Source organism: Aythya marila, assembly GCF_965140915.1.
Source record: "Aythya marila genome assembly, chromosome: 19".
NCBI classification, from domain to species: domain Eukaryota; kingdom Metazoa; phylum Chordata; class Aves; order Anseriformes; family Anatidae; genus Aythya; species Aythya marila.
Genome location: NC_139060.1, coordinates 8,580,856 through 8,605,643, shown reverse-complemented (window position 1 = coordinate 8,605,643; position 24,788 = coordinate 8,580,856). Strand labels below are relative to the sequence as shown.

The window sequence follows — 24,788 nt, the reverse complement described above, 5'->3', positions numbered from 1 at the left end:
TCCGTGAAATCTTCATTTGTCATTATTTGCTCTGCCCGATTTGTAGGTGAGGAACAAAAGGTTAGAAAATAGGATGTTTTCTGCTGCATGGTGTGCAGGACCTGTAGCTGTAGCAATGGAACTGTTACGCTGTGGAAAATACTTGAACCAGGATAGCAGGTTACATTGTTCACATGAAGTAATTCATTTCCCTTCATGCTGGGGGGGGAGGAGAAAAGTACATCTGGACAGGTTGGATTCAAATTCAATTTCTGTTGTTTTTTAATCAGATTTAGAGGTTTTGCTTCTATAAGATCCATAGTAGATGAAGTTAAACATATTTATGGTATTTTTAATTTAGAAAAAAGTAATAAGAGAAATACCAAATGTCAAAGACTGTCTTTTCAGCCTTCTTTACATGTTTTTCCTTTGCACAGAAGCCATGCATCTCTTTAAGACAGGGTGGTACCTCCTGGTGTGAAATCCCTGTTTCTCAATTACTACTTTTAAAACTAACCCTAGTAATTTAAAGCAAATAGCTTAGTGTCCTTGTCTTCTTTTTATGTACTTAATATATTTAATGGGTTGCCTTGTTTTGTTCACAAATGCGTTGCTTTTTGAGGGGAACTGGTTGTTTCCCCGGTATCAGAGGAAATGATACGAATTCCTCCCTTTTCTCCGCTCCATGTTAGTATAGTGTGGGAGTTTGTTTTTTCCATTTGTCCCTGAAGTGTAGGCAGCAGAAAAATGGGGTGGAGCAGACTGCAGATGCTGTCGATGGGGATTGCCAAGCGTCATCCAGCATTGTGCTCCCATTGCTGACCATGGATCAAATGGGGTGGCAAGCTGCCTTCCCTCTGCTGCAACCGATACACGTTAAGCTATGCAAATGCCAGGAGAGATATGCAGCAGCCTCAGCAAGCACAGACACAGAAATGCGGTTGTCCATGAACTGCTTCAGGGATTGCAGCACACTCATGGGGAAAACAAGAGTTAGGGGGGATGCAGGAAGTTTTCAGCTAAATATTTAGCGGATTAGCTACACCTAACAGCTATGTAACGAGCCATCTCAAAGAATACCTTCTTTTGCAACTGCTACTTTTCCTTTTTTTTTTTTTTTTCATTTTTACTAGGATAATCGAAAGTAAACATCTTTGGATATACATATATATGTGCATATATATATATATATATATATATATATTATTTTTTTTTTCCAAAACCTTCTCCTGGAATTTGTGTCTTTAAATTAAGCCACCCTGTTTGATTACTGTGTAGCAAGAAGAGTCATTTGCCAAGTCCAGATAACTTCCTTTACTTTCTGTTTTGACCTTCAGATTGTTACAGGTTTTTTTGCTGTTTGTTTGCTTTTTTAATTAACTGGAGAGGTTAGCACATACCAAAGTAATTAAGTTTTCCTGCTGATAATTGTAACCTTTTTTGCATGGGGAGGTCTGTTGCTTGCAATAGCTTGCGTAACAATAATGCCAAGTTGTTGTATGTGGCAAGGAACCAACAGGAAAGTATGGAATGCGTGCTGTGACAGAATATGCATTTTGGAGAGAGAAAAATGAGTTGAGCTATGTCCTTCCACTTGTAGTTAGCTGAATGTTATCTCGATTTCCCCCTCCCTTTCAGACTCTACATTCCTCCATCATGTTGTCATCGTTTCGTAAAGTCAAAGTCCAGGTATTTTCACATAATGCATGAAGTGTCATTGCCACACTTGCCTGCCTTTATTGCAATGACCTGTTTGTAACAAGAAGCCATTTATCTGGGAGTTTGTCCTGTACAGCATACGCTTTATTTGTACTCCAGTGTTCAGTCTGATCTGGCTTTCCTTTAACACTCTGAATTTTCTAACTTCTCTCTGTAATGCATGGTGTGTGAACATTTCATGGTGTCTGAACATTCAGCATGTTCAGGCTGTTGGTGTGGATTATTTCTCTAAGAGCTTTTTGTTCTAAAGAGTTCTTGAGCAATATCTTTTTAGTTGTAACATCTAAAAATCAACCACGATAAGATTTACATTGCAGAACGTTTGAAGTTAGCCTTGGTTCCCATTCCATCTGCCTGCACAAATTTATAATCCCCATGCTGTGCTCGAACTGCTCATGTGTGTCATTCTCAGTTCAGTGATGGCGAAATAAATAGGATGCGTGGACCGAGCTCAGACTTCACCTGGGTAACACGAGCGACGAGGTTTTATCTGGAAATGATAGCAAACGTGCTACAATTAAAATTGTAAGGAAAAGATGCTAACTAGGAAGAGAAAATGCTGGATAAATTATATAATATCCCATTACCTGCGTTTCTGCAATGCAGTCAAGGTGATTTGCTTTCTGAGGAGCCTGGGAGCAGCGCGCAGCCCTTGCCAGCCCTGCATAGTTTCGTCAGAGGTCTGACATGGAAAACAAAGCCAAACCCAAGCACCTGGAACATAAAGGCACCAAATTCACACAGGCAGTTCGGCTGTCTAGTGCAGCTCTCTGATTTGAATAGTGGAATGAAAATGTTAAGACTGAATGCCTAAAAGAGCAGGTTTGTGATCGACTTCCAGGCTTCAGAAGCACACAGTTAAGGCTGTGCACAAACCCTCTAATCGGCCTCAAGCACCGGGTTGCAGCCTGCCTCAGTTCAAATCTGATTTGTACCTTTGTTTAAACGCCACAGCTTTTGTGTTCCTGTAATGCAAACTGAAATTCTGGGGCATGCGAGGATTTCAGCTGCACTGCGGTTGGGCTCTAGGAGTCTGAGGAATTCAGCAGCGACTTCAGCACATCTTCCTTTCGTACCAAGGCACTCGATTCTCTGCCTTGGGCTTCACAGTCTTTAGGAGATCTGTGATGGCAGCCAGGAGTACGGCGATGTAGGGTTTTGCTGCACGTATCCCCTTGACATTTCTTTATTGTAGCTTTAAATTCTTACCAAACCAAATGAGTGTGCATTAATTTTCTCCCAGTAGCATTGACATCTGCAGGATAGGGTGTACGACGGGACATCCTCTGGTCGCTTTTGTAGCACGACGTGCTCCTGCAGCTCCCTTAGCAGCAGCAGCAGCAGCTGGCACTTCCAGAAGCTCCTTTATTCACCTGCAGGACTCACACAGACTGATTTAGCACTAAATCAAACAGTCACCATGGTTTTGTCTGAGGTGTACCTGGCGGCCTGCTTCTTACCCAGCCGTTTGAGGAAGCTGCCTGCAGAACAAATGCAAATGAGAGAAGCGTGCCCTGCTTTTTCCCCTCCGTCCTTTCCTCGCGAAGGTTATTTTCGCTTCCAAGATCAGGATTCGCATTCCTTCGCTTCAAGAAAGAGATGAGCAATCCGTTCCCCTCCCAGCAGGGAGGGAGTGGCGGATCGCAGGGCTGGCGGCTCCGGTGACAGGAGGCAGCGAGGAGCCCAGAAGTGTGCGAGGAGCCCAGAAATGCCTGGGAGCAGGGAGTGTTTGGGCAGGGAGAGCAAAGGGCTCACCAGGGACGGGTGCTGAGTGCACATAACTCATCAGGACTTGTCTTACCAGAAAGTCATTATTTTACTACATCTTCAGATAGTGATCTTTATATACGGATATCTGATTGCTTTTCAGGCAGAGTGGTTTAATTCTTTAAGCCTCATGTAATTGTTTTTAAAAATCCGCCAAAATCTACTGTGCCACGCTCGATGCGTGTCATGTTTGACTTTTTAAATCCCCGAAACATCCTCCTGATGTTTTTGGTGGGGGAAATGCTGACATCTCTTGTGTGTCAGCCCTGCTGGCATCGCTCTAATTCCTCTCTAACCCTCCTCGCTGCCGCTGTTTGCCCGCCGTGAATGATGTTGCTGACATCACCGCTGTTGCACTGCGGTGGCTGTCGCTAGCCGCAGCTGTGCATCTCCGTCCGCGTGTCAGCGGGCAATTTGGACGGCTTGGGGCAGGCTGACGGTCTGAGCTTCACGGCTGAGAGCACTCAGCCCGGTTGTTATTGGTCTGCCTTCTTCAGATTTTGGCTTCAGTTCACTCAGACTTTATTTTTTTTAAAAACAACACCACTGCACCAGCGCACCGAAGTGTTCCTGATCGCCCTTTGGCGAGACGTGAGCGCGGAGCAGCTTTCCAAACTGCAGCATGGGCGCAGGGTGGCAGACAGCCCCGAGCTGCGAGGGACTGCTGGTGTGGAGGCAGGAGGCCAGCAGCAGCCCCGGGCCTGGCACCTGGGGCTCGGGCTCTATCCGAGCTTATCGGCCCGGTGCAGGCTGCGCCCGGCAGCAGGGTGGGGCCGTGTCTGCTCCGGGACAGGCTGCATGGGTAAGGGTGGCTGAGGGTAGGCTGTCTCTTCTCCACGGCCGTGCTGCTGGGAGGGCAGCTGTGTGTGATGGAGGAAGGCTGAGCCTTTCTGAGCCTGGCTTCACTGCGTGTCCTGGGCTGGGGGCAGCTCACGGGTCGCCCACCAGACCCCTGTCCCCGCCCTGTCCTCAGGTGCTTCCAGGGAAAGGCCTTCTCCACTGCCCTCACCATACAGAATTCCTTCCTCATGTCTCATCTAAGCCCTTGGGTAGCTTAAAGCCATTCCCCTTTATCCTGTTACCCCTCTCCCTGATGCAGAGACCCTCCCTGCAGCCCCCTTTTAACACTGGCAGCAGCCCTAAGGTCTCCCCGGAGCCTTCTCTTCTCTAGGCTAAAAACCAGGTGATGCAGTTGAACCAAAACGGCTTAGAAACATCTCAGAGAATGGCTTTGTGTTCCAGGGGGGTGCTGCAGCTCTCGCCTGGAAGCGCCGGAGGTAGGCTGCACCACTCTGCAGCATCGATGACTTTGGAGTTCAGAGCTCCCCAGTGGCTGCTGATCGCGTTTTGGCACCGCGGCCGCTCGCTGACGTCAGCTGATGTGCTGCAGGAAAGAACAGTCTATTATTGCTAGACCAAAGCACTTCTTTTACAATTGACTAGCTCGACTTGCTGTAGTTATAAAGGGAGCCTTTCTTTTAACCAATTCCAGCAAAAAGATGGGCCAGATTGCATGATTTGTGTGGTGAGAGGCAAACCAGCTACCGGGCTAAAGCGCAGGAGGCCTCCTTCTTTCTTCTAATGTAAAATAGTTTAGCAATTTGAATAATTTAAATGACTTACTAATTTAAATAATCTAATTTAATCATTTGAAATAATAATTTAAAGCGATTTGAAATCATTTGGCCTGTGGGGGTTGTTTCTAATACCAGCACACAGGCTGACTGCATGGCGTTCCTAAGACCAAGCAGGGTTTCGTTTTTTCCTGGTAATGCCCTTCACCAGAACGAGGGGCAAGATAGGATACAGTGGGCAGTTTGGGCTGTCTGCCACTGTGTTTCTCCTGAACACATTCTGTTAAAAATAAGAAAAGAGTTGCTGGATTCAAACACAATGTAGCAGCACAGGCAAGGAAGTCTTTTAGCAGTAACATCTTTTCTCGCCTGCTGTCTGTCTGTAGGGGAAGGCAGCGTGAAGCAGCACTCGAAACGGCCGCTTTCCCAGGAAAACAGCTATGGTTGAGCTCAGGCTGTGTTCAGGATTCGGTCTTTTAAAACTCTAATTCCCCAATCAAGTGGAGCCATTGGTACCCCTGCCAGATGAACCCAAATGAACTGCACAGCCCCCACAGACCGTATTTTCCTCGCCCCTTTTGGCAGTAAGGAATGAAACACGCAGGCCTGGAGGAGAAAACAAAGCTGAATTTTTCTTCCTTCCTTCCTTAAAGTGCCGCAATGCAGTCGGGGCTCAGAGTTCACCGGAGTAACAACTGCTGCCAGAACGCTGCCCTGCGCGGGGTGGGACTGCGGGGAGGGAGCTGGGGACGTGTGAGCTCGCCCCCATATGTTCCCTTCTATCAGATGGGCCCTCTACGAGTGCTTGGAAACCAAACAGCAAACATGGCCCTGGAGATAGCGTTCCAACCCGTGGGGTTTTTCATAGCATTATGCAAGATATGGCTCTAATTAAAGCGTGCAGCTAGCTAACGACTAAATAACATAATTGAATATCTAGCAGCGTAGTTTAGAGCTCGTCTGTGTCTTTCGATGTGCGCTTCCACACGTCGTTTCTTCTTCCTACTTGATAGCATTGATGGGAAGCACGTTTAGTTCGGTGCTCACATTTATAATAAAAGCATTGACTGCGCTATCCGTGTAAACACTTGGACACCCAGACATCAACCGCGCAATTGTTCACGCGCAGAGTGTTTGTTGCAACAGCCTCTTGATATGCACAGCGGGTTGGCAAATGACTGCCTCGGTGTCCAGACTCCAGTGACCGTAATGAGTCTGCTCTTTAATTGGTGTAACGCTTCTGTCCTAATGCGTACACTTATTGAAAATCAAATTGCATTTTGAATGTTTAGGAATTAAAAAGTAAAGGTTACCCCAGTTTTAATAGAACCCTAGATAGATAAAGCAGAGCAATAATCAGTTCTTTGGTGGCTGCGGTAAAAATACCAGGTCGTAGTGTGTAAAGCAGTGCGTAAAGGTTTTCAGTCAGCAGGATCGTTAGGCATATGAAATGCTCCTTGAATTCCTTGTCTGCTCACAACATCAGATCTGTGAAACGCAATGTGAGTCTTGGTATTGGCTTTTCAAAGCTTGTGTAGGGAGTGGCGGGGTGGGTTCATAACTTCCTAATTGTCTGCGAGAGCAGGGGTTAGACATGTGTCACACATGTGTATATACATGCATGTATAATATATGTATATATGTGTATATATGTGTATATATGTACTTCTGGGGGCCGGTTAGCTGTCCTTTAAGAAATAGTCATAAATTAATATAATATATATTAATTAGTTTATCTATATTCAGTATTTTAAATAAAATGTTTCCACGTTGTACTAGATGTACAAGAAACATCTTGCATTTATATATCTGCATGTATATATATATACACAGACGTATATACACATATGTGCGCAAACACATTTTTAAAGCACATTTTATAATTTGTGTTGGATGCTTGCATAACACAATTTGAGATGGCCGATATACAGCAGCCGTATTTTTCTAAGACAGGTTGATGTTAAATGACTTTGTCAATCCTCTTTTCCCATGGTTTTCTGCTAGAAGTGTGTTTTCATTTATTTCTGTGTATAATATTTATATTTTATATACATATCTGCGCATACAGAGTAAGACTATATATGAACCACGTGTGATTAAAAAAAAAACAGCAACAGAAAACACACACACAAAAAAAAACAGGTTCTTTCATGGATTTCTTCCTTCCCTACCTTTGGTTTATAATACAAACAGAATGTTAACTGAGGTTTATTTGGCTTCCAGAAAATGGATCCAAGTGGTGTGAAAGTGTTGGAAACAGCAGAAGACATCCAAGAAAGGCGTCAACAAGTTTTGGACCGTTACCACAGGTTCAAGGAACTATCTTCTCTCAGGCGCCAAAAACTTGAAGATTCTTATCGATTCCAGTTTTTCCAGCGTGATGCAGATGAGCTTGAAAAATGGATCCAAGAGAAACTCCAGATAGCATCTGATGAAAATTACAAAGACCCAAGCAATTTACAGGCAAGTCCTACTGCCATTTTATGTTCTACTACTAATATTAGGGCATACCAGGTCAACTGGAATAGACAGAACTAAAGCAGAAATGTAGCTTCATCTGAGAGTAGTGAGGAAAGATGGATGCAAATACATGCAGCCTTGCAAAGTATTCTTTAAAAGCCCGGTTTCTTTGCTGATATAATTGGAATATTTCTAATAATGGATTATATGCTAAATCGGAGTAGAAAATGCTATTCAGTGCAATGTAGTGTAAAACCAGCAGGGATTAGTCCTAGAATTTGTTGGGCTTTTTGGCTCTGTAAATAAATGTGAAATAATTCTTATTGTTTCCACAAAAAGGCTATTTGTAGAAAATTAACTCGTGTGGGTGGAACTAGCTGATGGGTTCTCAGATGTTTGAACACTCTCATGTACAAGAGCAAATACAATAATGAAATATCTGAAATTTGGGATGCTTGTATCCACTGTGAAACATATGGTACAGCTATGACTTCAACTGCGCTATTTTATTGTTTGTTTTTCAGTACTAAATATGCACAGAATACACTAAAAATCTTGATGCTGGGATATGTGGGGGAGGGCCGTGCATCAGATCTCAGCCATGTTCTTTGATGTTCTGTTTGCAGGGAAAGCTGCAGAAGCACCAAGCCTTTGAAGCTGAGGTGCAGGCCAATTCAGGGGCTATTGTTAAACTGGACGAGACTGGAAATCAGATGATCAATGAAAGCCATTTTGCATCTGAAACCATACGAGTGAGTTTTAAAACGATCTTTTCCCTCTTACAGGCTTTTCCTTTAAGACTTTTTGTATGTTACACAGATAGCTCTATGTTCTAAAACACTTTCAGAAATTCTACCGATAATTTGACTAGTGAAATCGCAAGATAATTTGTATTTCAAAAGCTTTACAGACATTTCTTTTCCGCTGAGCACCAAGCTCTTATCTTTTCTTGGATCCAGTTTGTAAGTGAGCTGTCTGCCTATTGAGTCCAGGAACTTGGACAGGAAAATCATCAGAAATTCAAAGACATGTTGAAAGTCACAAGGCAGATGATTAATTATGCTTGTGATTATTCCCAAAATGGCACACTATCAAGAAGCAGCAAATTCACGAGGCCTGATGTCAGGGGCATTGCATAGTTTTTGATTTGAAAAAAAGAAACGCATTTTTTGCTATATAACACTAATTTTCTACAATAATAATTATAAGTAATACACACAACCTCATCAGTAAACTTCAGAGATTTAATTTCTGTCTGCTCTGACCCAGACCAGGTCTCTGGTGATCTTAACCTTGTGGTTAAGCTGTACTGGCTGCACGTCCGACCCTCTTTGAATTTGCATTCCACAGCTTTTTGTATGAGCTCCAAGTACAGCCCTGTGTGTGCAGCAGGGAAAGCCTCGTAGGACAGGTGCCTCGCACTAGCAGGCAGTAAGCTTCCTTCAGACCCTTTCTGAGATCTGTGATTGTTTTTAATTTCTTCTGGAATCTCCCAACCTGTGCAATGCAATGTCATGCATTTTTTAAATATTCATTGCCACACAAGGCAGGATTACACTTGACAATATTTGAGTGATAATCACATTTTTTTTAAGTTTGAACAATTATAACTTTTAAATAAGGCCTTAAGAGTTACCTTCTACTCTTTTCCTTCTTCTATGTATTCTCATTTTTCTCTGGATATTATTAGGGTTTTCTTATTCCTGTATATCTGTGCAGGTACATACATTCACATACCCCACAATTAAAAGCTAATTTTTGTTTTTGTACAGCAACTTCTTTTCTAGGCCTAATTTTGTTAGATCTGCTGTTTCTGGGCCTCAGTGAACTTGCTTCAGTGTTGGTTATGTCTGTGTACTTAGAGTTATTTAAATAATCTTTTATATGTTTTGGATGTGAGCCGGTTTAACTTTTGAAAAGAAAAACACCTGTGGTATTTTTGTAGTGATTATCAAAACTTAACTGAGAACTTTTCAGGCACATAATGAGATTATGAAAGTAGTGACTAAGGAAAGCAGAAGTACTTCTTCATATGTTATTTAATAAAACATTCTAAGGCAATTATAATTTTAGAAATCTCATTGTGACCACATAATCTATACTGCTAATAGAAAAAAATGCTTTTGGATGAGTGACCTTAAATAATGCTGCATCTTAGCTGTGCTGCTCAATGTCAGTTCTTACTCGTGTTCTGCTTGGAGTGATAATTTGTTTTTTAATGGTTCAGTCTTTCACGCCGTACAGGACTGCACAGCGCCCAATAGTAACTGCCACCCAAGTTGGGCTCCACTTACGAGTAGGTGAAACTTTCGGCTGTGCAGTGCAACTCCTGTTTGCAGTATCTTCTTTCCTCCTTGGCTGACAGTTTGCACTATCCTTTGGGGGCAGTGCTAGGAAATGGAGTAGTGTGGGCTTTTTCTTCCCTTGAAACCTACCTAACTGAACTTTCTAAGTGGATTAAAGATGTATCCACCCATGCTCGATGTTCAAAAGCTTCTCTAGCGTGACTTTCAAGTTTCAGATCTAGATGAGCAAAGCGTTAGAGATGCTGGGTGGAGCAGATACTTTCCTGTTTTGCAAGTTGTGTCCCTGTGTGGGAGTGTGGTTTTTCTTTTAATTGTCTATAAAATATATAGTTGCTCCCAAATGTTTTGGAAGGCAGAGTGTAGCCATAAAGACTCAATATTAAACCTAGTAATTGCTCCTAGCACTTCAGTGTTATATTACTTAACACTGTTGGCTAAATATATTAGCTGACTGGTGCTAAGAGGAACGGTGAAAATACTGTAAAGTGGCACAAGTTCGACTTGAAACAAGAATGCTCAGTTCAGTAATTTCTAGCTTTGTGTTGTTGTATCATTTTGTATCATTTGAAAACTAATTACTCGAGATGAAAACTTAATGACGTTTTTCCACCCTTTGTCTAATGTAAGATTTAGGAACATAAAACTTTGGGGAAAAAAATATCTTATTTTTAAGAACAAGAAGGGAATAAATTTAATCTCATCTGCTACAGGATTTTAATATCACCATTCTATTGTTCTAGACTCGGCTGCAGGAGCTGCACCGGCTATGGGAATTACTCTTGGAAAAAATGAGAGAGAAGGGAGTCAAACTGTTGCAAGCACAAAAGCTGGTGCAGTACTTACGGGAATGCGAAGATGTCTTGGACTGGATCAATGACAAGGTATATTATTACCTGCGTTTACTGTGTTCTCAAGGGAAAATCTGATGCATTTGTATGCAAATATATCGACATACAGTTGCTGGAGTTCAGGTAGACAAACAAAGCTTTTAAAGGCACTAATACATTTTATTTAGTTTATTTATATTGTCTAAGCAGTACATCTGCAAACCACTGTTCTTTTGCAGCCACTTAAAAAAGGTACTAGAGGAAGAGAGGAAGCCTGCATGTTGGAGAGCATAGCTAAACTTAATCAGGTCTCTTCTTTGCTTTAAGAAGACCTTCATAATTATCATAGCAATCAAATTTTCTGTAAGGGAAGACTTCAACACGTAAAGGCAAATTTTTGTTAATATTCTCAATGATTTATTATAGAAAGTGGCCAGCCTAACCAGCAAGCTCTATGTACGTAATTTCTTATGACTGGAATGTCTTTAGATGCACATTGAAAGGACATTTGCTACAAGAGAACTATTGGCTTTTGATTCTTTGAACTTTGAGGAAACAGACCGCAAACCACAATATCAAGAAAAGCCACAAAATAATCATCTGGGTTTTCTTAATGATAGCTTGGTATTTTGTGTCACTGTGGGTTCAATCATTAAACCCTGTGTAACTGTTACAGAATCTGACGATGCAATTTTCTTAAAGAAATCTTGCATGAGAATATAGATAATATGGGCAAAAGCCCATAAATAATCTAAAAATGTAAACAAATTCTAGTCACTGCATAGCCAATTATTTTGTTGTTATAAAAGTATGTTTTTTCCATGCGTATTTTGTTTCAGTAACTGTGTTGTTGTAGTCATGATCATCACACACAGAACAGAGAACCTATGATAATGGGATTTGTTGTATTTAATGACTTGAAAATGGACCCATAGCGATCCAGAATGTTCTAAAGTAAAGGTGTGGGGTGGGAGGTATTTATATTTTGAAGGAAGATATTTTTACATATGATTTTAAACACAGTGATTGTAACTCTCCTTGGCCTATTCCAAAATTAGCACAATTTGCTTTCTGATTTCTGGTTGTGATTTCTCATAAGTTATACTGAAATATACTTTTTTTTTTTTTTTTCCATCATGCTAGGAAGCAATAGTGACCTCAGAAGAGCTTGGCCAGGACTTAGAGCATGTTGAAGTTTTGCAAAAGAAGTTTGAAGAGTTCCAGACAGACCTTGCAGCTCATGAGGAAAGAGTAAACGAAGTGAACCAGTTTGCTGGCAAACTTATCCAGGTAAACATTCATGTGTGTTGAAAATCTCTCCTGGCAAGTCTGGCATAACACAGCAAGCTTTTGTCTGCAACTTCCTTCCCTCCCCTGCCAGTTTGGTAGGAGACATTTATAATTTTACTGTGTATGTGTTGGAGACATGGCTATTTTAACCTTCAGGGGCTATCATCCAATTCATGTGTTTTTTGCTGTACAGTTTGAGTAACTGCCTCCACTGAGAAGGTTGATGAAAATGTGGAGAGTAGTGATTTGTAAGACAAATTGTAATATTTGAGTTTAAAGGTGTTTCCCTTGGACAACCAAGTTTTCCATATCTTCTCTTCTACTATGTCATCTGGAGCTTGAGCAAGGGTGGAGACTGCACAGTACTGGAAAAAAATCCAGGAAAAAATAGATATTGTTTACAGCCCTCTTCCTGTTGTCTAATTAGTTCATAGGAAAACTTAGACTATTGCAAGAATATTGAATGTTTACACAGTGGTGCTTTAGGAAAACTATTGAACCGAGAGCTCATGTGGAAACTACAGTAATTGTAAATTGATTTCTTGGAAAACAGTGGTGTTTTGAGGTTTTGTCAATGGATATAAAGCCCTGGAATACACGGAAATAGCATTTTTCCTTTGTTTACTAGGAACAGCACCCTGAGGAGGAACTTATAAAGTCCAAACAGGATGAAGTAAATGCGAGCTGGCAGCGTCTTAAGGGGCTTGCCCTTCAGAGGCAAGGAAAACTTTTTGGGGCAGCTGAAGTTCAGCGCTTCAACAGGTATGATCCTGGCTGGGTCTGCTGAAGTTGATTTTATATTCATGTGGATGTCTAATGATTCATTCAGCTACAACCAGTAATGTGAGAAGTGCTACCGTTGTCTGTTTTTGTTTTATTCTTCCTCGTGATTCTTTGAATGAGGACCTTGTTCTAGAATTCCCTTAGAACAGTCCTTCTGATTTAGGTTTTCACTACCTGGCAGTTCTGTTCATTCTTGCTCATGGCAGTTTTCTCACCGTTTTACTCTGAGAGCTTCTTCCCCCAGTTCCATCTTATATGAGCCACAAGAGGCTATTTTTTCTGTAGTTGGCTAGCTGTCAGTCCAATTGTTCTCATCTGCTCTTTATGTTATTTTTTGAAGTTTGCCTTAATTAAATTGGAGAAGGGTCCAAAGTGGAAAATGGACCAGTGGTGCTATAATTCCTTGTTTGCATCTCATGAAAGCATCTGAAGAATGGCCTGCAAATACACTTGAAGGCTTTTTGAGATTAAAAATTATATGTATACATATATATATATTCATTTTTTTAAATTGCATTTGGCTTCAGTGTTTATATATGGATTTGAATTGCCAGTATGCCTGTGATAAGTGAAAACATCCTACCTTTTCCGTAAAAGGTAGACTGCTTTCAGCTTGTGCTTTCTTTTGAAGGGATGTGGATGAAACTATCAGCTGGATTAAGGAGAAAGGGCAGTTGATGGCTTCAGATGATTTTGGCAGAGACTTGGCCAGTGTACAGGCTTTGCTGCGTAAGCATGAAGGCCTGGAAAGAGATCTTGCAGCTTTGGAAGATAAGGTACCCATAAGAGATGCATTTTACCTACGATTTAAACTATGTAACCTGCTTGTAAAAGGCTAGAAGCTTACTCACTGTTTGTCACTGGGTTTAGGTTAAGGCCCTTTGTGCAGAAGCTGACCGTTTGCAGCAGTCTCACCCAATAAATGCTTCTCAAATTCAAGTGAAACGGGAGGAACTCATTGCCAACTGGGAACAGATCCGAACTCTGGCAGCAGAGAGGCATGCTCGCCTTAATGACTCCTACAGGTAGGAATACTGTCTTGCCAAAACAGCCTTTTTTGCTTTCCCTGCTTCCTTCTTCAAATTTGATAATAGTACTGTTGGAGGGGAAGAAAGGGAGACTACAAAATTTGGGGATGATTATGGTATATATTTTCAGAAATAGCCTTGTTCACCGAACAATATACAGTAGTCAAATCATTTGACAGCAAATTTAAAAGAGAATCAGAAACTGATCACTTTTTCTGATGAGTGTTAAGCATATGCCAAAGGCAGTAATTGTAAAGACATGCTGAAAGGAATCTGAGAATTTGTTTGTTTGTTCTGAGGCTGAGGTACGTGCAGTTGAAATTTTCTGTCAGTCTACCACACACACACACACACGTGATTGTGACAGAAGCAGTCCCCTGGGCTATCTTAAGACACGCTGAGAACTGTCTTGGTATCTGTTGTCTTCAGCGTACAGGCATATATATAAGAGTATTCATTTTCCTTTCAATGTAAGTTATATGCAAAACATATCTTGGAGAACTATCAAAAGGTATCCCACTTGTTTTTAAACTTAGCATTTTCCTGACTTTAAAAGACTCTTTTATTAGGTTGAGAGCTTATTTATTTAATGTTCTAATTGCATTTTGGTATTGTCTTGTCTGCTTTCAACCTGAGGAACAGCTTTTATGTTTGTAACCCCTATCTTTGGGGTAAGGATTGAGAAACTGTGCCTACAAATGTTTCCCAGCCATTTTTTCTGTTGTTTTTATAAGGTTGCAGCGCTTTCTGGCGGACTTCCGAGACCTCACTAGCTGGGTAACTGAGATGAAGGCTCTGATAAATGCAGATGAACTTGCCAATGACGTGGCTGGAGCAGAAGCCCTTCTAGATAGACATCAGGAACATAAGGTATAATGGTTAGCCAAATCCAGTCAGCAACACTTAAAGACTGATTTGTGTGTTTAACGCAGTCTCTGAGTCAGAGCTGCTAATGTTGTATCACTAAAGGCCTTTGATCATGCAGTATGGGTTGCTGTCTGTTCCGATTTAAGATTCTGTACTTTGTGGTTCTTGATAGCAAGTTTATACACTAATAAGTAAGTATTTAAGAGTGCTTATGGTGGTAATTTATCAAAAATAATTAGACCTGATAGCAATCAGTTGGACTAACAACTGTGTTAATCCTCTGTCAGGAGGAATTGCCATAAGAAAGAATGCAGCTTGAAACCAACCCTTAGTTTCTGTTTAACATATGAATTTATACTTGCCTTATCTTCATTGTAAGGTGATACATTTGATTCTAGCTTTCACGTTCAGTGTGATGTATTTGCAGATAGTTTAATATTTATAATTTAGGTATCCAGGCTGTTGTGTCTGTTATTTTCAACAGTCGTTTTCATGTTCTGAAACTATGCTAAGCTAACTTGTAAAAACAACTTATTCACTTTGCATTTCATAGGGAGAAATTGATGCCCATGAAGATAGCTTCAAATCTGCTGATGAGTCTGGACAGGCTTTGCTTGCTGCTGGGCACTATGCTTCAGATGAAGTTAAAGAAAAGGTAAGTTGACCCCTTGAGAGCGAGGGCTTCTAGAAGAATCTGTCTTTTTTCTTCTGCATTCCTTAAATTAGAAGTTCATTTCTGGTTAAGATCGTAAGCTGTAAAGTATTGTCCCTCTAGGTTAAAAACCTTTTTTTCATGCATTTTAGTAATCTGTTCTTTTCATTCTCAGATTGACAGTTTCCACTGATCTATTAGCAGAAATTATTAGAACTTTTATGCTAGTAATTCCTAATAGATAGTACTGTTTTTCCTCACAAAAAATTAGTTACTTGTTTATCTAGGTCTGGATTTGCTACCAAAAATGACAGTAAATATTTAGTATTTCTAAATGTTGGTTTTCAAACCAATGAGGCCTCTCATGAAACCTTATTAAAATATGGTCAATGTGATGGTTTAAAAGCCATTAATTGAATGGGTCAAAGAGACTTTGGAGGCTGAGAGGGAGGAATGTTTTGCTTATGATCTTCTCTTACAAATAGCTTCTCAGTCAAAAAGGAGTGAATGTCCTTTAATTATCTCTGTGCAAATAGAAATAGAAATTGAGACGTTTCTAACAGAAGTCAGAAGTTGGTAGTCGCTAATTAAGCTTGATAAGCTGAGGAAAGGTTCACCCTGTTTGAGGAGGAGGATGATGTCAGTAAGAGAAGAATGACTCTTTTTGCAGGAGGTTATTTTCAGTCTAATGTTAACCATGTGTTTTTTTTCGTGTTCCGTCTTGATTTTATGTTGAGATGGAAATTACCCAGTCTGTTAAGTAAAATATTATATATCCCTCTTCCCAATCCCTTAGCTGACCATTCTCTCAGATGAAAGAGCTGCCTTGCTAGAGCTATGGGAGCTTCGCAGACAACAGTATGAACAGTGCATGGACTTGCAGCTTTTCTACAGAGATACTGAACAAGTTGACAACTGGATGAGCAAACAAGAAGTGAGTGCATTGTTATTATTTCCTAGTGGGAGTGATTACCACCAGACATATAATGGATAGAATGCTGTGTGCAGTTATTTATGTGTCTGCCCAAAATGCTGCAGTGACCTTTTCCATCTAATGCTGAAACTATAAGTTGAGACAAGTTCGCCTAAGATAGCTTCTGTGTTTGTTAACTCTCATAAAATACTTTTTGAATTAGAAGGTAAATAGAATTATTCAGAACCTTTGGCTGTTGGATGTGTTCAGGGAACACAGTCCCAGGATATCATCCTACATTTCCCAATCATGTGGTAGGAAATATCATTGATCATGCCTGGGTTGTCTTTTAGAGCAGCTGAGGATGGAAACACAAAAACGAATGATGTGTTTGTTTCCTTACTTTAGGCTTTTCTGCTGAATGAAGACCTTGGTGATTCTCTGGATAGCGTGGAGGCTCTTCTAAAGAAGCATGAAGACTTTGAGAAATCCCTAAGTGCCCAGGAAGAGAAAATCACAGTAAGACATTTACATTAGGTGATCACTAAAGGGGCAAGAAATAGAACAAGTGAATTTGTTGATAGGAAACATTGTTGAAGGATGACAGAGAATAATGGGATTTGCTCTGCGAAATCCACTGTTATGAGTGATGTATGTACTATTGTAAAATGGAAAAATTAATAGTGGAAAAGTTAGGATATGGCTTAACTGCTACCTTAGAGAGCTCAGTAACCCAGTGCTGGCATACTGTGCCATAACATGAATGATGATTTATCAAAAGCTGCCATCTTCTACATGTAAGATGATGGTACAGATAAAAAGGGTTTTAACAATAGCTTTCCTAATGGCTGTATGTTAGTTTTACTGTGAATTTTTGAGAATTAATTTACTATGTAAACTTGCACAAACAATTTTTTCATGTGAAATAAACAGAAAACTATTTTCTCTCTAGGCATTAGATGAGTTTGCTACTAAATTGATTCAGAATAACCATTATGCCATGGATGACGTTGCTACACGCAGAGATGCTGTAAGTAGACTGCAGACTTTAAATCATGTTCTGCTTTATTGTTTTAAGCAGTATAAATGCAATATGGGATAAGTCAAAGGAGCTCTCCCATAAGAACAGATACAGTGGTCATTCCTGCACTCTGAAGAATTTGAAAATCATTACTTTTTTTTTATTTTCAGCTGCTGAACCGCCGAAATGCTCTTCATGAAAGAGCTATGTACCGCCGTGCTCAACTGGCAGACTCTTTCCATCTACAACAGTTTTTCAGAGATTCTGATGAGCTAAAGAGTTGGGTTAATGAAAAAATGAAAACTGCAACTGATGAGGCTTACAAGGTAAAAACAAAACGGATATCAGAATAATTTTAAGACGATACCAAGTGTAATGTAATCAGTCTAATGATACGGTATCAGCCAAATTTTGCTGAAGGAGGCAGTATTAATGGTAACAGGAAGAGTTCTAATTTCTTCCTGGCCCCAAGGAAGATTGTCCCGTTGTGCTGTAATCATGCTTATTCAATAGCTTAAATGTTCTGATTTCAAAGGTATATTTGTGGCACCAAATCCTCTTGTGACATCTTAGCATGTATGTAAGCGTACTCTAATTTAAAAAATTCTTCTCAGTTCTATGGATACTAATTTTGGATTGATTTTTTCTTTCTTTATCTGTAGGATCCATCAAACTTGCAAGGCAAAGTTCAGAAACATCAGGCTTTTGAAGCAGAGCTTTCAGCTAATCAGAGTCGTATTGATGCACTGGAGAAAGCTGGCCAGAAGCTGATTGATGTCAATCACTATGCATCTGATGAAGTGGCAGCTCGCATGAATGAAGTTATCAGCTTGTGGAAGAAACTTCTAGAAGCCACTGAACTCAAAGGTAAGACCTACTTGTAGGAGGAATACAGACAATGCTTTTCGTAGAGAGTTTAGCTGGGAGAAGATGAGGAAGTGAGTTAAATGAAGTGGAAAACTCAAGTCACCTTTTCCTCATCACTCTTTCTCACTCAGGTATAAAGCTGCGTGAAGCCAATCAACAGCAGCAGTTTAATCGCAATGTGGAGGACATTGAGCTCTGGCTGTATGAAGTAGAGGGGCACTTGGCTTCCGATGATTATGGGAAAGATCTTACTAGTGTTCAGAATCTTCAGAAGAAACATGCCCTGCTAGAAGCAGATGTTGCTGCCCATCAGGTGAGGGGAATAGTTTTTCTTACTGCCCTTGAGTTCTGTTCACTTGAAAATATTCATTCCAGAGACCTTGGCAGATGATAGTAAGAATATGTATTTTCATGATTTTTGTAGCTTGAGCTTCCCTGTTTATTTATCAGAAATAACTTTGAACTGAAATGTAAATTGACATCAATAAGAACAGTATCTTCCTGACTGACAAAAATACACTTTTAGAAAATGTTAAATACAGTTTTGTTCAGTGAATACCAACTTAAAAAGGTGTGCTGTGCTTTGGGTAATAATTCTCCCTTAGAGTCTCCATTTGCAAATTCTTGCTTGTCTGCAGATAGCTTATTCTTACTTATATTGTTGTCATCCAGCTCTATAAGAGATGGGAGGGAAGGCAGAACAGTTCCATTTTTAAATACAGACCTTTACAGCAAATAATCTTTAGGAGAATTAAATTCACAGCAAGAAAATCAGCAAAGCCTAAGCCCACATGACTGGAATTATGAGTTGGTAACAGTCGAAAAATGGTTCATCTAGAGTAGCACATCTGTAAAACTAATGTAATTTCAAAAAATCTTTTGCCTTAATTTTATGAAATTGACAGTTTAAAAACCATTTCATTTACATAATCTGTTGAATATCATCTGAGACAGACTTATTACAAAAAAAGTGTTGCACTGTCAGTGTGCAGCTGAGGTTCTCTTCCTCTACCACAGTATACCTTCTTAGCTAAGACCTGAAAATACTCTTCATATGTTCTTAGCCACTGCACCCAGTAAAAAGTGATAAAATTTAATCAAGGTCTTGACATAACGTTATTCCTGAATTAATTTTAGGATCGTATAGATGGCATTACCATCCAGGCACGCCAGTTCCAAGATGCTGGGCACTTTGATGCTGACAATATCAAGAAGAAGCAAGAAGCTTTAGTAGCTCGATATGAAGCTCTAAAGGATCCTATGGTAGCTCGCAAGCAGAAACTTGCAGATTCTCTTCGCCTTCAGCAGCTTTTCCGTGACATTGAAGATGAAGAGACCTGGATTAGGGAAAAGGAACCTATCGCTGCCTCAACAAACCGAGGTTGGTGCATTCAAGTGTCTTTAATTATTCCATTAAATTTTATTACTGCTACAATGTCAGTGGGTAACTCAGATTTTATTGTGCTCTGTCTTCATGTGATAGTATTTACTCTGCAAGGTTTTCTAGCACTGGTTGCAGCTTCCTTGAATTTTTTTCAGTCTGATGACTCTGAATTAACTGGTTAACAATTTTACATTTTTCAGGCAAGGACTTAATTGGTGTCCAGAATCTGCTAAAGAAGCACCAGGCTTTGCAGGCAGAAATCGCAGGCCATGAGCCTCGCATTAAAGCCGTCACACAGAAAGGAAATGCTATGGTGGAAGAAGGTATGTCTCTTTTTTTATTCTTCGTCTTTCAGGAAATCCAAGAGTCTTTGTGTAGGCTAGAGTGTTCTCTAGCCCTGTACAATTAAGAATTACTGCCTGTTTTTATCTGAGAAGTAGAGGGGTACCGGCTAGCAGGATGAACTTCTAATTGTTCCTTCACTTGGAAGTAGAAATATATTCCTTGATGGGAAACTGTCACCATTGTCACAGATCTGCACCTGCCCTTGACAGAACACAGTCATTCTTATTCAAGTCATTTAGGAACTTTGTGCTGATGATACTGAAGTCTTCATTTTTGAAAGCTATTAAAGGCTTGTAACTGTAATATGTAATCATGATGTAAGAGAAGATCTTCCACAGACAGTAAGAGCCATTTCTGCTTTAAAATAAGCACGTGTTTTTATTTCTGACTGGGTTCTTAACTCCAGAATGCTAAAATAAATTCCGTTTCCAGGATGCAGAATACCCATCTGAAATAATATTTGTCAGCTGGAAAGATATGTCCTTTTCTGTTTCATCATTTAGAAGAAATATTATTGTGCGGCTTGTGTTGTTCTAAATTATTCAAATATTCTTAGTACATTTTGATTGACAGGTGCGGTGTTTTCCAGTCTGAGCCAAAAGACAAGTTGAATTATGCTTTCCTCATTCCAGTCAGAATAGGCTATGTAAATTTAAACAGGTCTAAGTTTTCTGACTTTCACAAAATACAAATAACCTTTTAGTCTGTATTATTTATGTCTCTAAGTTCTTCAGAGCCTCCTCTTTTTGTTGCATAGGACATTTTGCTGCCGAGGATGTGAAAACCAAACTGAATGAGCTAAACCAAAAATGGGACTCTCTGAAAGCAAAGGCATCTCAACGGCGACAAGATCTAGAGGATTCTCTGCAAGCTCAGCAGTACTTTGCTGATGCTAATGAGGCAGAATCGTGGATGAGGGAAAAGGAGCCCATTGTAGGCAGCACAGACTATGGGAAGGATGAAGACTCAGCCGAGGTATTTGACGTTGTTTAAATCAGTTGTGCACAAATAGAGCAAGAAGTTTGTCCACTGGCAAAGAAAATAAGGCACTCTGATAATTTTAGGATTCTAATGAAAAAGGGTGGAAAATTTTTGCATCAAGCTGAATTTTGGCTCAGAGTCAAAAGGCAATGGCAGTTTTTCCTATATCTTAGCTATTATTGTACATGAAATTTTGCTGTTCAGTATATTAAACCAATTGCGAGGAAAGTTTACATTTGCATTTGCTATATTATAGTGTTTTTGTACAGCATAATGAGATTAATATGAGTAAATTCCTGCCTGATGTGATGTTGCATTTCAGTATGAGTCTGGTTTTGAGTAGTTATCAGTCTGGAAGTCATTTTTTGTGTAAAAGTTGCTGTACAGTTATCATTCCATGGCCAACCACCACATCCTAGATGCTGCACTGACATTTCATTGAAATTAACTGCAGTTTAAAGGCATTTTTCCTTCTGTTTCCAGAGTTATATGTAGTACTCTTAGTCAGAACAAAAGAGCGTTACTGAGATAAGGTAGAGGAAAAGCATCAGAAGCATTTGGATGACTATCTAGCCTGTGAATAAATAGAAGTAGCTATTCTCATGAGAGTCAGAAGTCTGGCAGCTCTGAAAAACCCACATTGCCTGTGTATGGAGCCAAAGTATATGTTTTAAGCAGAATAACATCTGTAAAAATGGCTAGGTGTACATGTTGTTTTTATCATTCACTTTCAGGCTCTTCTGAAGAAACATGAAGCTTTGATGTCTGATCTTTCTGCTTACGGCAGCAGCATACAGGCGTTAAGGGAACAGGCCCAGTCATGCAGGGTAAGGAAAGATGCTAATCACGTTGCTAAAATTCTTGGGTCAGCAGAAGGCAAAGACAAAGCTTAATAACAGCTGTTGCTTTTGAGAAGTTATTGCAGGCTGTACCCAGTTTTCTCATAACAAAGTTCGTTTTCTCTTTTAATAATTGTAACAGACTACTATGTTACATTGGAAGAAAACAGAATAGTGTGGTCGTTTTCGAGGTTTGAACCCAGACAGCATGTAAAATAAGTCCATCTCTACTACATTTATTTCAACAGGAATCATTTTAAAGCATTTACAGTAGCTTTAAGTAAGGCAGAAGTAATTTATAGGACAGTTACATTGATTGTCATAAGCATGCAACAATTTCTACATCTCTACTCATCTTCCTTCTGCTCCTTTGTTAGCAACAAGTTGCTCCCACTGATGATGAAACTGGAAAAGAGCTTGTTCTGGCACTCTATGATTACCAAGAGAAGAGTCCTCGGGAGGTGACTATGAAAAAAGGAGATATCCTCACCTTACTCAACAGCACCAACAAGGTATGCTGTTGTCTGCTGGTTTGCTGCTTCTCTTACTTTGTTCTATGTGTTTTGGTGAATGGTTTTGTTTTTATTTTTTTTAGTTAATTTGCTTATTTTTGAATAAGAGCATTCAGAGAAGGTAAAGCATTTGCACATTTTGTCCCTGTTCCCATTCAGCACTTTAGCATACCTCTTTGGCTCGTTCTCATGTCTCCTTTATAGCTGCCAGCTTTTCCAAGTCAGATAAACACCGTGTGCCATAGGTCATGTGTCTGTAAGAAAATCTTTTCCCTTTTTTTGTGGAAATTTTTACCAAACACAATGAGAGAAGTGGAAGTAAGACCTAGATGTCTGCAGGAGACAGTTTGAAATGACCTCCATAAAAAGAACAAGCTTGTTTTCTTGTGTTAGTAGAAACCTCTAATTTGCCACCTTTCAGGTACACAGCATACTTTATGTTTAGTGCTTGCCTCACAGTGGTTGCTTTTTTTTTTCTCCTTCATTCCAGGACTGGTGGAAGGTTGAAGTTAATGACCGTCAGGGCTTTGTACCAGCTGCCTACGTGAAAAAACTAGATCCTGCCCAGTCTGCATCCCGAGAGAATCTCCTGGAAGAGCAGGGCAGTATAGCCTTGCGACAGGAACAAATTGACAACCAGTAAGATCTAACTAATAAGATACAACACCCATCCAGTATTTGCTGGCTTGGCCTTTGTCTCACATATGCCCGAAGTTTAGGTTGTTGCCTCTTATGCTAGGGTGTAATTAATTGGAGCAAAACAGAGGGGCTCCGTTACTAGGGGCACCATACTGAGTCATGGTATTCTTATTCTAGATATTCCTGTTGCTTTTCCCATTTTTAACTGTAAAATTCATGACACTTGAGCTCAATTTGCTGTCTGACTTCAGTATTTTATGTGTTTCTTTTGTTGTTGTACTTAACAACTTAAACTTGTTTGTGAGTTATATCTGTCCTAAGCAGCTCTTGTATTTGTAGTCGTCACTTCTTAATGTGTGATCTGTTTTGAAAAGCTTTCTTAAATTTGGCTACCAAAGTACAGTACCCTCCCTATACAGGGCTGCCTCTGCAGATGTCTCCTTAGGAGCTGCAGCCATCTTAGTGCTAGCTTTTTGCTTTTCTTCCTGAAACGTGGTGCCATTATTTGTTGTCATAACGTGGGTGAAAGCCTACTCCCATTCCTTTATTTGTTTATTTATTTATTTAAAGAGGAACACGCCATTGCAAATGGAGAAAACTGTGACGGCTTGGTAATGACCTCCTAAAGCACATGGTAGTAGTAGATTAGTTCAAGGCAGGGCTGTGAGTGATAGCTGTGAGCTACTGGCTCATCTTATCAAGCCACTTGGAAGCCGAAGCTGTAAGTTTTGTGCATACTCCCATCTGGTGACATAGTTATGCTGTCACTCTTCATGAGAATTTCTTTCTTCTCAGTTGTTTTGAGTCACCAGTTATTACAATGACATACAATAATTACTAGCTTTAGCTCCTGGTTTTAAAAAACAAAAAACCACCAAACTAATGAAGTAGCCTGTACCAGTGAGAAGAGAGGATGGTTCAGGATTTTAATGATGTGTAACTATCATATGGGTTTGCCTGAAGCTTTTAAGAACTAAAACAATGGTGTCTTATTTTAAAGCCAAAGAGAGGGGACCACCTTTCAGTTTTAATGGCACAGTGATCAGGAAACGAGGAGTCCTTATAGAGAGAGTTCAACTGTACTGCTGAGGTTTCCTCATGTGAATTGCACTCTGGTCTGATTTGCTTTGTTTGCTTCTGAATGACATCTAATTTTCTCCATTTAAATGTGAACTCTTAACCATCTCCTACCACAGACGACCCATGGATGGAGCTGCTGCTTTCATTATTTTTGTTAATCTAACTAATTTTTTGCATGCATTTGCTGTGCTCCCTCTGTCTGTGCAGGACTCTCATAACTAAGGAAGTCGGCAGTGTATCTCTGCGTATGAAACAGGTCGAAGAACTGTGAGTAGGATTAGCCCTTTCTAAACCATCCTGTCTCCATACTGTCACTGTTCATTCTCCCTTTGTTTCTTTCTTTGGGAAAGCTGCTCCAAAGAGACATGAAGGAAGCAATTTCTGCAATGTGAATTATTTTAGTGTAGATGAGTTTGTCCATGGTATGTGTTTCATGTGCTCTTTACAGCCAGCCATTCAGCCAGCTGCTTATCTTATTGGTCACGTCTGCACTGCTAAATTGGTCGTTGGTGTTATTTTCCATTCTAATGATTTTGCTTACCAAATGAGGTTTTAGTGATATCTAGGCTGTTTTCTTTAAAATGCATACATTGCATTTTTTGAGGTGCAGGTAGAATTGCTTGTTTATATAAATACACACAAAACCTATATACCAAGTATAACATCACACATAAATGCCCTAGAGTTTGGGAAGGATGGAGTTAACATAGATAAAGTAACTTTCATGCCAGGTCATCAAAAAGCAGTAGTTTATTTATGTAGGATGCATTTTTTTTTTCTCTTTTATTTGTAATATAGCTTACTTTTCAAACTCGAATTCAAGTCTCCAGGAAAAAATACTGACCTTGCGTTACATTATTGAAATTTGCTGGGAGCTCTAAAGCAGTAGTGTTCCTTGGCTGTTCCTGGCTGTCTTTTCATAGAGAACATACTTGCTGAGGATCAAAAATGAAAC

At 40.0% G+C, this 24,788-nt stretch overlaps 1 protein-coding gene across 9 annotated transcripts in view; it reads left to right on the top strand.

Moving 5' to 3' along the window:
* SPTAN1 (spectrin alpha, non-erythrocytic 1) overlaps nt 1–24,788 on the top strand; it is a 50,430-nt gene that overhangs the window by 1,505 nt on the left and 24,137 nt on the right. For 5 of the 9 annotated variants that reach the window (XM_082775807.1, XM_082775812.1, XM_082775808.1 and 2 more), the window contains 23 exons: nt 1,618–1,668; nt 7,263–7,502; nt 8,126–8,251; nt 10,546–10,686; nt 11,776–11,922; nt 12,551–12,684; nt 13,337–13,481; nt 13,576–13,730; nt 14,468–14,603; nt 15,154–15,255; nt 16,049–16,186; nt 16,574–16,684; nt 17,118–17,195; nt 17,357–17,512; nt 17,849–18,053; nt 18,185–18,366; nt 19,191–19,434; nt 19,638–19,760; nt 20,540–20,757; nt 21,498–21,590; nt 21,980–22,114; nt 22,605–22,753; nt 24,041–24,100. In XM_082775807.1, coding sequence (XP_082631933.1) covers nt 1,636–1,668; nt 7,263–7,502; nt 8,126–8,251; nt 10,546–10,686; nt 11,776–11,922; nt 12,551–12,684; nt 13,337–13,481; nt 13,576–13,730; nt 14,468–14,603; nt 15,154–15,255; nt 16,049–16,186; nt 16,574–16,684; nt 17,118–17,195; nt 17,357–17,512; nt 17,849–18,053; nt 18,185–18,366; nt 19,191–19,434; nt 19,638–19,760; nt 20,540–20,757; nt 21,498–21,590; nt 21,980–22,114; nt 22,605–22,753; nt 24,041–24,100 — 3,251 coding nt within the window. In that variant the 5' untranslated portion in view covers nt 1,618–1,635. Of the gene's footprint in view, nt 1–1,617; nt 1,669–7,262; nt 7,503–8,125; nt 8,252–10,545; nt 10,687–11,775; nt 11,923–12,550; nt 12,685–13,336; nt 13,482–13,575; nt 13,731–14,467; nt 14,604–15,153; nt 15,256–16,048; nt 16,187–16,573; nt 16,685–17,117; nt 17,196–17,356; nt 17,513–17,848; nt 18,054–18,184; nt 18,367–19,190; nt 19,435–19,637; nt 19,761–20,539; nt 20,758–21,497; nt 21,591–21,979; nt 22,115–22,604; nt 22,754–24,040; nt 24,101–24,788 lie in introns of those variants that run through there. The other 4 variants (XM_082775815.1, XM_082775814.1, XM_082775810.1 and 1 more) reach the window with 2 other exon arrangements.